The sequence below is a fragment of the Podarcis erhardii genome (genome assembly GCF_964252035.2).
Source record: "Podarcis erhardii genome assembly, chromosome: 1".
NCBI classification, from domain to species: domain Eukaryota; kingdom Metazoa; phylum Chordata; class Lepidosauria; order Squamata; family Lacertidae; genus Podarcis; species Podarcis erhardii.
Window position 1 is genome coordinate 137,070,076 of NC_138497.1, and position 13,739 is coordinate 137,083,814.

General features: G+C 38.8%; 1 protein-coding gene across 2 annotated transcripts in view; it reads right to left on the reverse strand.

Moving 5' to 3' along the window:
- SPAG16 (sperm associated antigen 16) overlaps positions 1-13,739 on the reverse strand; it is a 444,848-nt gene that overhangs the window by 111,937 nt on the left and 319,172 nt on the right. For both annotated transcript variants that reach the window (XM_081878176.1, XM_081878175.1), the window contains one exon: positions 2,215-2,341. In XM_081878176.1, coding sequence (XP_081734302.1) covers positions 2,215-2,341 — 127 coding nt within the window. The remainder of the gene's footprint in view (positions 1-2,214; positions 2,342-13,739) is intronic.

Sequence of the window (13,739 nt, forward strand, 5' to 3'; positions counted from 1 at the left end):
CCAAGCTGAGGAAGAAGCACATGGCCAAGACAAAATACTCTGCACAGCTAGGACAGCAAAGTATCATCAGCCAGGAATAATGAGGACTTTGGCAGCCAAATATTCAGCAAGTTGCCAGAGCTGCCAGTGCACAGGGTTCTTGGCTGTGGAAATTCATACCAGCTTCTTAATTTGATCCCATTTATTATAATGTCCCTACAATGAATTGGCCTGGAATATAGAGGGCTGGGCAAGGAAAGCCCACCCCCTTGTGAAAACACACACGAGATTGGCTTCTATTCCCTCCTTGATTTTTGACCCCATGCTTTTTTGTTCTAACCCTGTTCAGTGTCACAGAATGGCATTACATTGAATAGGATTGGAATAAAGAGGTACATTAGTAAAATCAGACTGCCTTACCGCACATGTGCCCACTCCACTGCTTTGATTGGCAGAATTGGCACTACAGCTGGTGCTGCATAATATCCATTCAGCATTTGTAGAAATTCAATCATTTAGTGTGGCAGCACCTACACTTTGGAACTCGAAGCCTATTGATACCTCACTCCTCATATTTTGCATGTCCAGTGTCTTTTACTGTCCCACATAAATAGATTATTGTTCCCATCTCTTTGGTCTGGCTTGGAAGTACAACTCCCAAACCTGAGTAATTTCTAGACTAATCCAATGAGAGTTTTGGAAAGCACACTTATCTCTACTTTGACAAATATGGTTCACATGTGCAAAAGGGTTCTGAGAACATTTTTTTTAAGGCGCATCAAGATAGCTTGTGCTGTCAACTCTAACACCATCGATCACCTGTTTTCAAGAATGGTAGGATGAATACAGGCTAGGAATGAGGACTATTGCCAAAGGTGCTAGTACCCCAAGCATTTTTATATGCAGCAGTCTTTCTTGCACATGAATTTTGCCCTAAAATATTTCTAGCTGAACTTGCAGATTCCTGCTTGGACAAGATCAGAGGAATTCTGAGAGACACACAAAGAGGGTTTGATAAAAACGACTGATATTCCAAAAGACAGGTCAGTGCACATACATTCCTATGCAATGAATTTCTGCACCCTGAGTTTAAGCATACATTTACGTGGGGGGTGGGGAGTCTTAGAAATCGCAAAAAAGCAGCAATGGTCCCTATTTTATTACTCTAAATTCACTATGTATTTGAAAAAACACAAAGTAAAGCATATGTGCATTCCTGTCGGGGGGGGGTGCCTGTGTTTTATGCTGAGCAATTACTTAGCTTTTGGAATGAAGATTAATGTCCCACATAAAATACATTTATTCTATTTGTACCTTGGCTACTTTTTAAAATAAAAGGAAAGTCATTCACAATGCAGGTGACATATTGTTATAAATAGCTGAGGATGCAAAAGTGGTTGTGCTCTACATATATTTCATTTCCTTGTGAGTTGCAGACCATCTATTATGGTACAAAGTCAGCTGTAAGAGTAATAGTACTTATCAGTTGTGGCTTATGAAACTTGTATAAGTATTTTAATGGCAGAAAAGAGGAAAAGTATATAAAACCCCCCCGTGAATAAAAGCTTTTTGTTTTCTGTTTAGGTTTAAGCAACTTTTAACACCACTAATTTAAATAATAGCAAGTATCTTTCATACATATTACTTTTTTTGCTCACCTCTCAGGTCTGTTCTATGCATGCCACAGACTGGGGTGGTGAAATGGACTGCACCACTTTAGACTATAGGTACAGGACTTGATTTTAAAAAGTTTGTCTACACTGAAAGCTCCCTATAAATAGAAAGGGAAATATAGGGAGAAGGCTGCTCTAAAACCTTTCCTCCTGAAATTGTCTATTTGCAGGATTTTTTAAATACTTTTTCTTAAATAAACATAATTTAAAAAACATTTTATGGTGGTCTTCATAAGTAGTATCTCCAACCAGTAGCCTAGGTGATATAGTGCACTGCACCACCTCATTTTGATGCATGAACAATCCGAGCCATTATTAGGCAATGGCTGACATGAAGGGTGAGTGGCTAATTTGAGATTAAAGTTTCATGCATTTAAATGATGGTGTGATCTCTGAAAATACTGAAATGTATGAACTCGGCTGAGGTACATAGGTAATATGTGAAAGAAACAGAAACTAGTGGAGCTAAGTTAATTCTTTTTCAGCATCAAATTATTTTGAAAGAAAAATAAATCAGGAAAAGAAAAACAGTCAAAGCCTCCAGTTTCATGGAGCATCTTACCAGATGGGTCAAAGGCCACTTGGTTGCCAGGATGTGGGCCTGCGTCAATTGACACCATTGGTACGCCTCTCCGAATGTCCCACAGTTTCAACACTCCGTAAGAGTCACAGGAAACAATGGTATCACCCTGGGAAAGATGAGGAAAACGTTAATTCTGGAAGCCATTGTAATACAACGTTAATTGTAATACAAAGGAAGCCATATTAGTAACTAACATTTTTTCATGACCCTCTCCTTTACCTTAAGGAACGGCTTTAGGAAAGGCATATCCCTTTTTCATTTTGAAAGTCAAAATGAATATAAAGTTAAAGCATTCGCAGACGATTTAGTAATAACAACAGAAGACCCGCTGAACTCAATAAAAGAGATACTGGAAGAACTGGAACAATTTGGTAAGGTGGCTGGTTTTAAGTTAAACAAAAGGAAGACTAAAATAATGGTGAAGAATTTAGATTCGAAGGCAATCGAGGAATTACAACAACAAACAGAAATAGAAGTGGCCAAAAAGGTAAAATATTAAGGAATATGGATAACCCCGAAAAATATAGACCTATTTAAGAATAACTATGAGCACGTATGGAAAGAGATAAAAAAGGACTTGGAGAGGTGGGGGAAGCTGAGATTGTCATTCTGGGGTAGGATAGCTTTAATTAAGATGAACGTTCTCCCGAGAATGTTATTTCTGTTCCAGAACTTACCGATAATCAAGGGCACTAAGATATTCAAAGAGTGGCAAAGAGGAATCTCAAAATATGTCTGGCAGGGCAAAAAACCAAGGATTAAGTTTAAATTGTTAACAGAAGCTAAAGAAAGAGGGGGATTCGCTCTGCCAGATCTGAAGTTATACTATGAGGCAGCGTGCCTCTGCTGGGTGAAAACATGGATAAAATTGGAAAATAAGGAACTATTAGACCTGGAGGGGTTCGACAATAGAGCAGGATGGCATGCGTACTTATGGCAGGGGAAGAGGAAGCACAAGGGTTTCGCAACACATATTTTTAAAGGCCCTCTATTGGAAGTTTGGGAGAGGAATAGATTTCTACTAGAACCTAAAGTACCACACTGGCTATCCCCATTGGAAGTTATGAGCGTGAAAAAAGTAAACATGAGAGGTGATTGGATAACTTATGAACAATTGTTAACAAAAGTAGGGGGGACATGGAAATTGAAACCATATGACCAGGTTAAAGGAAAAGTCTATGATTGGTTACACTATTTCCAAATAAACGAAATGTTTAGACAAGACGTTAAAGAGAGAGGATACGCGGATAAAGAATCTAAATTCCAGACTGAAATAATAAACAATGACTACAAAATTCTTTCTAAAACGTATAATATGCTATTAGAGTATAACCTGATAGATGAGGAAGTGAAGTCTGTGATGATTCATTGGGCAAGGGACATTGGCCATAATATATATTATGAAGAATGGGAGAAACTCTGGAAAAAAAACCTTAAATTTACAGCTTGCATAACGTTAAAAGAGAACCTCATGAAGATGTTCTACCGTTGGTATATAACACCTGCAAAATTAGCAAAAATATATAAAACTTGCAATAAATGCTGGAAATGCAGGGAAAAAGAGGGATCCTTCTTCCATATGTGGTGGGACTGCAGAAAGGTCAAAGGCTTTTGGGAAAGTGTATATAATGAAATGAAAAGTATATTAAGATATAACTTTGGGGAAAAGCCGGAGGCTTTTCTGTTAGCCCTAGCAGGAAGTGATATAAAGAACAATGACAGTAAATTCTTCCAATATGCAACAACGGCTGCAAAGGTCTTATTGGCTCAAAATTGGAAACAACAGAACATACCGACGCTTGAGGAATGGAGAGCAAAACTACTAGAATACGCGGAGATGGACAGATTGACGGGGAAAATTAGATATTTAAAAGACCAAAGGTTCATTGAGGACTGGGGGAAATTTGTGGAATATCTGGAAAATATAAGTGAAGGTCAGATAACGCTAGTCGGGTTTAAAAAAGCTCTGTGAAAAGGTTGGAATATTGTCTAAAGAGAAAAAGAAGGAAAGAGAAAATAATGTCAATATAAGCTAGGATTTGTGTGAATTTGTTAAATTAGGGTATGGATGATTTCAGGGGAAGCTGAAGGAAGTCTTATAGAAAGAAATCTGTGACAACAAGGTGTAAACTGTTTTATTTTCTTGTTTGTTATGATTTAAAAACAATAAAAATTATGCGAGAAAAAAAAAAAGGAAAGGCATATCCCATATGTAATAGAAAAAATATATTTCAGAGAAAAACCAAAAATCTGTATTTGGAGTTGAAATGGGGGGGGGGGGTTATCTACACAAAAATGTTAACTGGAGATCGATTTGGAGGCATTTGACATAAACCAACAAGAATACATCTATATTATGTTACATTGATATTAAGATATGCAGGATTGCAGTGGACAATGTGCCTTTTGCACAAACATTTCGGTTTGATTCTTAAGATTCTCTTTCATGACTACCATAGCCCAAGGCCAAAGCAGAAAGTGAGAGGGTGGGTTCTCTCAACATTATCTCTGTGCTTCCTCTGACTCTCTGAGAAACTGAGAGTATTATATCTTCATTGCCTTGCCCTGCTGAATCTTATAGGAGGTCCTTCAAACTACACCCATTCTCTGTTCTATCCCATCTTCATACTCCCAAGTAGACCCTTGCTCCCAAGCAGGTTTTAGCCTTGGCTGGGAAATTATTCTGGTTTGCAACAATGGTAGCTTTGTGTCCCCTTAATCCTACTGCTGCTTTCATGATTTGCCATTTGCCTTGTCCCCTCATAAATCTATTCTACAGCTTCCTTAAAACCAATGAACTTGGACATGAAACAAGGTGAAAACTTTTCAGTGAGCTAGAATAAAAGGCTCCAAAATAAATACTGTTTAAAAGGAAGAACTTTTAATGTTACATTTTGTTCTAAACAAGAAACTTGGTAATTTACTGGATTGGCATCTTCAGGTACTGATAAGAAATGGCCTTCTGCCTCTGCCAACAGTATGGCTTTCTTTCTTCCACAAAATGTTGAAATCAGAATCTAGCAACCTTGCTGAAGCCTTCTACATTTTCATCTCCATAAGTACTATGATTTAGTAAGGCTCACTGCCCTTCTCTCTGCTGTCTTCTATTGATGCTGTATGCCACATAGTAAAATTAGTTTTACACAACAGCATAATGGAGCGCTGAAGCAGTGAACTGTGTGATTTTCTTGTATGTTGTGGAAGAACGAAATTAAATACAAGGCAAAAAGCTCCTGCTCAGACCCCAGTAACCTAAGAGTAATGTTCTCCAGAATTATCCTTCTTCTGGGTTACACGCTCTGCATAATAGAAATATCAATTCTGCTATTTTATATGGTCAAAGAGCAAATAACAGATGAATCACTGAGTTGGTGAGGCAAATGTTGCAAATGTCCTCTTAGTAAAATTATCCTTTCATTATCATTTTCTTTTAAGGAATAATTAAAATAATAGCAAGCTCTACCTTTGGTCAGGTTTGTCACTGGTAATATAACTGGTCTGGTAATATAACTGGTCTGTCCAATCATAGACAGGAACTGGTTCATCTGGCATGAACTCATGGAAGCAACTACTTATTTCATAAAATGCACCAAGTAGACTGAGATATTTTAGGCATAAAACCACTAATAAATAGTTCAGTAGCTGATCCATATGCAGCACAACCCTATATGTGTTTCTTACGTTCAATGGAATGTACTCCCTTAGTTAGTATATTTAAGATTCCAGCCAGGTGCACCAGTGGAACTAAAGAACTGTTAGAAAGCTGAGCTAAATAGTACTGCATAAGGAAGGGTGAATGCTGTGACCTAGCACTGTCACATGGGGGGGGGGATAAATAAAAGAAATATTGCTTCCTTCAGCATGTGTACCAAACCTAATCTGTACAGCACATAGACATCAGTTTATGTGTATGCTGTTTTTCCATAGTAAGCCATGCTCAAAGTGGCTCACAACATCAGAAAACATCATTCATTCACAACTGCAAGGCATATAAACAAAATTTAAATCGGCCAAAGTATGTCATATTAACAAATATATACTATAAACAATCCAGTAGAAATGCATACTAAGGTTAGCAACAAAAGTACAAGAATATAATGCAAGGCGCAGCATAACTAAAACATCTTGTCGAGAGCAAAATGTTGGCCCCAGCAGCAACACCTAAACAAGGCCTCGTGCTAATCTTCTCCAGGCACTTTGCAGATGAAACAACAGACCCTCCAAGTGTCCCTATTTTCCAGGGATGTCCCTGATTTAGAAATGCTGTCCCAGTTTCTGATTTGATCCCAGAATGCCCCACTTTCCCTTAGGATGTCCCTATTTTCATTGGAGAAATGCTGGAGGGGATGGAGTTATCTTCCCCCAGCCATCTGAAGGCAATCCTGTATAGGGAATTTTTTTTAAAAGTTTAATATTTTATAATAATAATAATAATAATAATAATAATAATAATTTATTTATACCCCCACTCTGGGCAGCTCCCAATCAAGTATTAAAAACATGTTTTTTATGTTTTTATGTTTTTTATATATGTTGGAAGCTGCCCAGAGTGGCTGGGGCAACCCAGTAAGATGTGTGGGGTATAAATAGTAAAATTATTGTTATGAAATGGGACATCCCTATTTTCATGAGAGAAATGTTGGAGGGTATGAAGGAGGTCTGGGCCTTGTGTTACTAGACCAGGCTGAAATGAGCCACATGATGAGCAGAAATCAGATTTGGCAAGACTCACAAGTAGATGTGTTATGTAGTGAAGTTTCACCCTGGGCCAGCAGGGGGATACTGTAGATAGTTTTCACTCAGGTCTGTAGATAGTTTTTACTCAGGTCCACGTCAGTTATTTTAGGCGGGAAACTCTGGGCTGTTGTTGTTACAATGTTGACAGCCGGCTGCCTATAAAAGCAGGCCGGCTGAGCTGTTTGCTAGTCAGTTCTATTCCAGCTTACAAAATAAAGAGCTGCTTTGGAGAAATCGCTGTGTCGTCTGCTATGCCAACCCACAACTTAACAAGATGGATACATATAAATATTATTTTCCCAGCAATCAGGTAAAGAGCTCATGAAGCACTTTTTTTGGCTGAGGCTTCCTTCCCTTGTTTCCTCCACTGCTTTTCAACTCTGGGTCAGGATCCACCTGCTCTGCCCATCACTCATTACACAATACCACAGGAAAAGGAAGCCTAAATAGGAGCTGGAAGCCTATGGAGGAGGCTCATAGAACCTGCCAGCCAGAATCCAACCCTCTGGGAAAAAGAGTCCAGCCAAATTAGAAATCCACCTGGTATACAAAACTGAAGTGGAGTCACAGGGAGTGGGGCAGGCCTTTACACCACTATCATGATAATCTAATTTCTGTCAGATTGGGGAATCTAGACCAATGTGCGCGCTAATGGGTTTGCCTGTCCAATGTGATTTTCAGATATTTCATTTCTAGCCCTTATCTTAGTAGCAAAGATGCTCCACACTATAGGCTGGAGTCAGTCACAAATAAGTTCTGTTTCAATTCAGACTTGTAAAGTTGATAAAGTTATGGCCCATAGTTGAACCATATCCCCAATAGACAGTCTATCCTCCGCAGACACTTCTATTTAACAAATGCTTTGGGTAACTAGAAATCAAATTCAAAGTTTGTGCCTGTTACCTGCTTTCCGTTCCTCTGAGCAAATTTTAATTTGGAGAATTTCTAAAATTAATTTTTAATAGGTGGGTGTGTAGTTTGCCACAGATTGAAGTTAATATCTTTTTTTCTCATTGCATGTTACTAATGTACACAAGCACATGCACACACTGACTGAAACCCTGTTCAAAGCTATGTCAGGGCAGTCACACAATCATAGCAGGAATCATTTTTTGCTTTGACATACATGTGTGCTAGTACACACTTGCGGGGGGGGGGGAGGTCATCAAATAAAAACTGTGAAAAGATGCCCACCTGCAGCAGACACAATGAAGTCTGGAAATCAGAAATAGAAGAAAGGTGGACTTTAAAGCAGCACTGCTGAGCAATCAATCAATAGCAAGTTATTCAGAAGACCAAAATTCAAGGAGAAACTTGGATGGAGAGAAATTTTACAAGCATTGCTCTCTTGTTGGCGTGTTTACTTCTGAAAGGTATCTCATAACCTGTCCTGTCCTCACAAAGAGTAGGAGCTTACAGGGCATGACTGACATTTCAGTGTGGCTTAACCACAGCCTTGGCTAGTGGAAAAACTGATCACCTCACATTTATGCTCTTGTTGTTTCCCTGGTTGCTTCAGCTGCAGATCCTGCAGTCCACAAAGGAATGAAACAAAAGCTGCTGCTTCCTTTCAAAAACACAGCCTTGACAGCAGTCACAAGTTTTCCCTTTCATGTGTGCAAGGAAACAACCACCCTGATTGATAGGCATCTCTGTAATGAGGACATAATAGTGTGGCTGTTTATAAAATGCATGGCGCCCTTGCTGAGCCCCCCTCCCCTCATAAATTTAGGTGCAGAGCAATTACTGCTCACTCATGCTACTAGGTGAATCTTATTAGCTTCAGACAAGATAAATGAGGGCTTTGGGTATCTCTTGGCAGTGGCATGAAGAACTGAGGAAGCTGACCAGAAAGGACCAGCAGCTCATCACTCCAGCACCTGGACAAATGTGCAAGCCCTATTCCATTATTATTTGCATGAAGGGGCACTGCCAGTACAAAGAGGCTGCAGGGTTGGGACTTTAGCATACTGTATAGTTGGATATCTTCTTCTGCCTTCTCACATGTTCAGCACAGGGTTCCTGGCTTTAAATCAAGTGCAGAATCGACATAAGGAGAGTAGGGTTACCACTGCAGACATTTGCCCTGAACACCTGGGAAGCTGGAAGGAGGCAGGCAACAACAGCATGTGTATCCCCACAAGACCTCTGGACTCAGGCAGTAACTGAATAATCTTGCAGAACAAGCAACAAATGAGCTAAGTTGAAGTGCTGAAATGCATGGATTTCTGTCTGTGAAATGCAATGTTTTTACCCTCTCCACCCTGTGTGCCCCCAAAGTCTGTTCTAGAGGTTTTCCCCAAGCCTCTGGAACATTTGGGGAGGAGAGGGCAGGGAAGTCCTGTTGTGCAAGTGGAGATTCTTGTTAATAAAATACTGTCCATAATTATTAGTGATTTTATCAAAACTTGTATGCCTGGGTTCAGAAACAGAGTCTTGTGACTTTGATATGTTCACCTCAAATATGAAACATGCACCACAAACTCCTGGTCAGGGTTTGATCTCATCCAGCAAATTATCTTATCAAGTTTGCAGGTCCGGTTTTTATTCAGAGAACCCCACATTATATATATATATTCTTACTGAAAACATGAATGAAAATAAGGATTTTAACCTTTCCCTTGAAATGTTTCTAGCACTTGAAATTGTCAAACAATGGTAGATTATTCTCTTCTTGTTTGTTTAAAATCACCCCACATGATCCCTCCTTGCTGTGTGAAACAGAGGGAATATTTCTGCCTTTTACCAAATCAAGGACTAAGACGTTTCTTGTGGTGTTTGAAAAGAAGAGGACATGCTAGGCTTGCAAAAGTTCTTTGCATAAATTTACATACAGAGCTCAAGATTACTGCACACCCTGCAGAGTTATTGCTATACAGAGTTGACACTGCACTTTATACAGCAGTTTTCTTTGCTACACTTTTTTCCCCAAGGAGCTTAGTCTAATCAATTTATTTTTCTTTTTATCTATCAAAGCAGTGCCTCTCAATTGCAAAGAGTTGTGCAGTCAGATGAGGAGTGGAATGATAATTGCCAAAGCGTTCTTAAGATGGTTGTGAATTGGATGCTATCTTTACACCAAAGCCCTGATAGTGGCATTCATAAAGGACTCATAGGTGATGACATCTCAGATGGTACTCCATAAGCATCCCAAGCGTAAAAGCACCTTCAAGTGTGCTCCTGACCCACATCAGTAGGTGTGAATTCACACATGCCTTTTGGGCTTATTTCCCACTCCATGGTGCTAATCCTTCTCCTCCATAGGAAGTTTCAGATGATGCCACATGTGATGGGACTGAATGCCCTTCTGCCATCTGTGCATTTGGCTGGCATGTACAGGGGCTCTGTGTGTCTACTCATGCATGTGAGTAGACCTTTTCCACACAAGGGTAGGAGATCTTTGTCCAGTCAGAGTCCCACTTTGCATGGAGATCTGCACAAGTACATCTACTTGAACGTAGAAACCTTGAATATTCAGGCAGCCAGGGGTGCAGTTACTGGGCATGTTAGCAAAAGGCGGGACTAACTCATACAGCCCATACATGCTTTCTTTCAATGTGCTGAAGGGCAAGTTGAACCCTACTCATGAGTGATAGTAATATAAGGTAATGGGTGGGATGCTTCTAGTAATCCTTTGAAACCCAATATGTAATATCTGTTTTCTTCAAATATCTGCTACTTTGCTCATTTTATAAATTGACTAGCTGAAAACTCCACAAAGATTCTAGATTTGCTACCAAATCCTGTAATTATTTGAAGTTCACCCCAGATTTCTCTTGCGGGTAGCTGTCTTCTACCAGCAGATTTATTTTGAATTAGATTTCAAATAATCCAGAGTCTGTGTCAGAAGGAAATTTATATAGGCTTAACAAGAGACTTCCAATCTCTGACTCCACTCCCATCCCACTGTGCTTTACTGCATTTAACAAAAGTATGGCCTGATAGAGGCAGCCCAGTTAATACGAAACACATTCAAAGTGAATTTGAACTTCAGATTGATTCCAAATTGAGCAGGTACCTAGTACCTATTCACTGAGTATGCTTTAAGACAGGTAACCAGTTTTGTTTAGTTCATTGTGTTAGATTAATGTGTTAAGGTTGTGTTTTGTATGGTTATATATTGTATTGTATTGTTTTATTTTTTCTTGTTCTTGTTTTTTTTTCTCTCTTGTCTTTTTTTCCTTTTTTAAAAAGTAATAAATATTATATTTTTTTTTTAAAAAAGAGAGAGGCAGAGATGCAAGAGGGCATCAGAGGAGGAAGGAAAGAGGGACAGAGGCCAGTGTTGCCCATGGCACCCCTCACCATCATTCAAGGCACCCCAGGGTGCCATGGCACACTGGTTGAAGACCACTGATATAATCAATGTCTTGATCCTGAATAAAATTTATTTAAGCAGTCCCTAGGAAGGGCTCTTTTTAATACACATTTTATTGCTTAACGCAACACCCATATTCATAATTTTGTTCTGTTACACTTTCATACGTGAATATTTTTTAAATTTTTCATTTTCAAAGCACCTTCTGTACTAGTCTTAGTCTTGTGTTAAATAACAAAGCTAATATCTGTATTTCATTATAACCTTACTTTGTAATTACACTCTGCAAGTAATAGCATCAATCATCTAAGGAAGACCCTATTAGCCTTTCTGCATCTACAATGGTACATATTTAAAATTATTAAGTAACCTTTGCAAATGACTGACTTTGAGTTTATGCAAAGCGCTGAATACTCTGAATACATAAATAAGAACCTCTGGTGCCTTTTCAGTTTTAAATTCTATTCTATTCTCTGCTTCTGTCTGTCAACTGCAGGCAGGCTGCCCCTTCTTTATTTTTGCCATCCGTAGAAACATTTAAAAGATCTGATTCTTGAATCGTTTGGCTCAGTAATGAATAAGAACTGACATCAAATATCAATACTATTGGCCTAGCTAAATGGTAACTGACATCAAGCTGGACTACTGAAGAGGTAAACAAAATTGAAATTTTGTTTTGGTATAAGAACTGTCTGACATTATTTGTCCTTTGGTAAATCAATGGAAAACTGACCTGAAGTGTTTGCATTTCAGCTGGGGATTCCCCCTCCCCCATTTTTGGTTTGGGTGGTGGGGGAAAACAAAGAAAGGAGAATGGGTTTCCACAGACCGTGAGGTGTTAAGATAATTGCAAATACAAAATGTTTGAATATCAATAGGCGAAGTATTAAAAATATAAAGATAATTCAGCCTATTTAAAGCCCCTTGCACATCACCAATTTGGAGCTTAATCTGATGCACAGACTGCAGAATGTCTAAACCACTGAAATCAATGGGCTCAGGCATGCTAGATCTGCAATAGGTTCAAGTGCTTTAAGACTCGGCTCTTGAGCCTAAGGCCAGTTTAATTATGAATGTAAACAACAGGAAATAGCAAAAATAATATTATGCATTATGATTGATTATTCTGTTATATATTTTTAAAATTCAATCTTAAAAAGAAAATGGTTGCAAATCTCTCATATACTCATAGGCAAACACACTGCTCCTTGCATATCATTATGTTGATCTTATTTGCAAACCCTCCAAGTATCCCCATTTTCCAGGGACAGTCCTGGATTTACAGGTATGTATTTTTGTTTTATAGATCCTCTTTGGTTTGTTTCAAAACTCTTATTTCTTTGCTGTGTGTCTCTGTTGCTGTATGAGAGATTTGCAATCATTCTTTTTAATGCTACTTTTTAAAACAACAATAACATAGCTACTGGATTCAGTTGGAGTCAGTTTACTTGAACGACTGCCTGACCCCATATGTGCCTACTCATCTGCTTCAATCTGTGGACCTGGCACTTTTTACAAGTGCCACAAAGCCTTCACACCATACTTGCAATTGACCCTTCAGTGGGCACCTACTGTCTGGAGCTCTCAGTCCATTAATATTAGGCAGATTCCTTTGTTGCATTGTTTTCAACATCACTAAAAAGCATTTTGTTAAGACAAGCCTATCCAGACATGTGCTTTTACTGCGCAATTTGTTTTGAAACTGCTGGTTTTAGCTGCATTTTGATAAAAAATTATGTCTACTTATTTTTAACATTTGAATTTGTTGGCATTTTCTTATGTATATTTTATAAGCAGCTTAGAGATTGCTATATAAATCTTGTTCAATGATAAATAAATGAATAAATATTATTTTAGCTATCCCTTATTAAATATTGCATACAGTTAAAATGGCCTTGATTATCTTGGATGTGATAAACTTAAAGGGCAGAGAACTGCAAACAAAGGACCCATAGTGTGCATGTATGCTGTAGATCACCTAACATATATAGCTCTCCAAAGAAATTCAACAACCATTGGGTGCTGGGGTATTAAATGGGGTGCTCCCTTCATTAAATGAGAACTCCCCTCTCTTTTTCTAGAAATAAAAAAGAGCACGTACAAAGACAGATCAAATTATTGCTAGCTCAAGTCACATTTAGAATTTTTCTTCCTTCATCTAGCCCAGGCATAGGCAAACTCGGCCCTCCGGATGTTTTGGGACTACAACTCCCATCACCCCTAGCTAACAGGACCAGTGGTCCGGGATGATGGGAACTGTAGTCTCAAAACATCTGGAGGGCTGAGTTTGCCTATGCGTAATCTAGCCAGTTGATATTCTACTAGTCACAGAATACACTTTCTCCAAATTACTGGGATAACATGTGACTGGCTAAGAGGGGACAGAAGCTGGATATGGATGTGGATTCAGGAGAGGCAAATTAATGAGATTAGGTGACATCTGGATTTG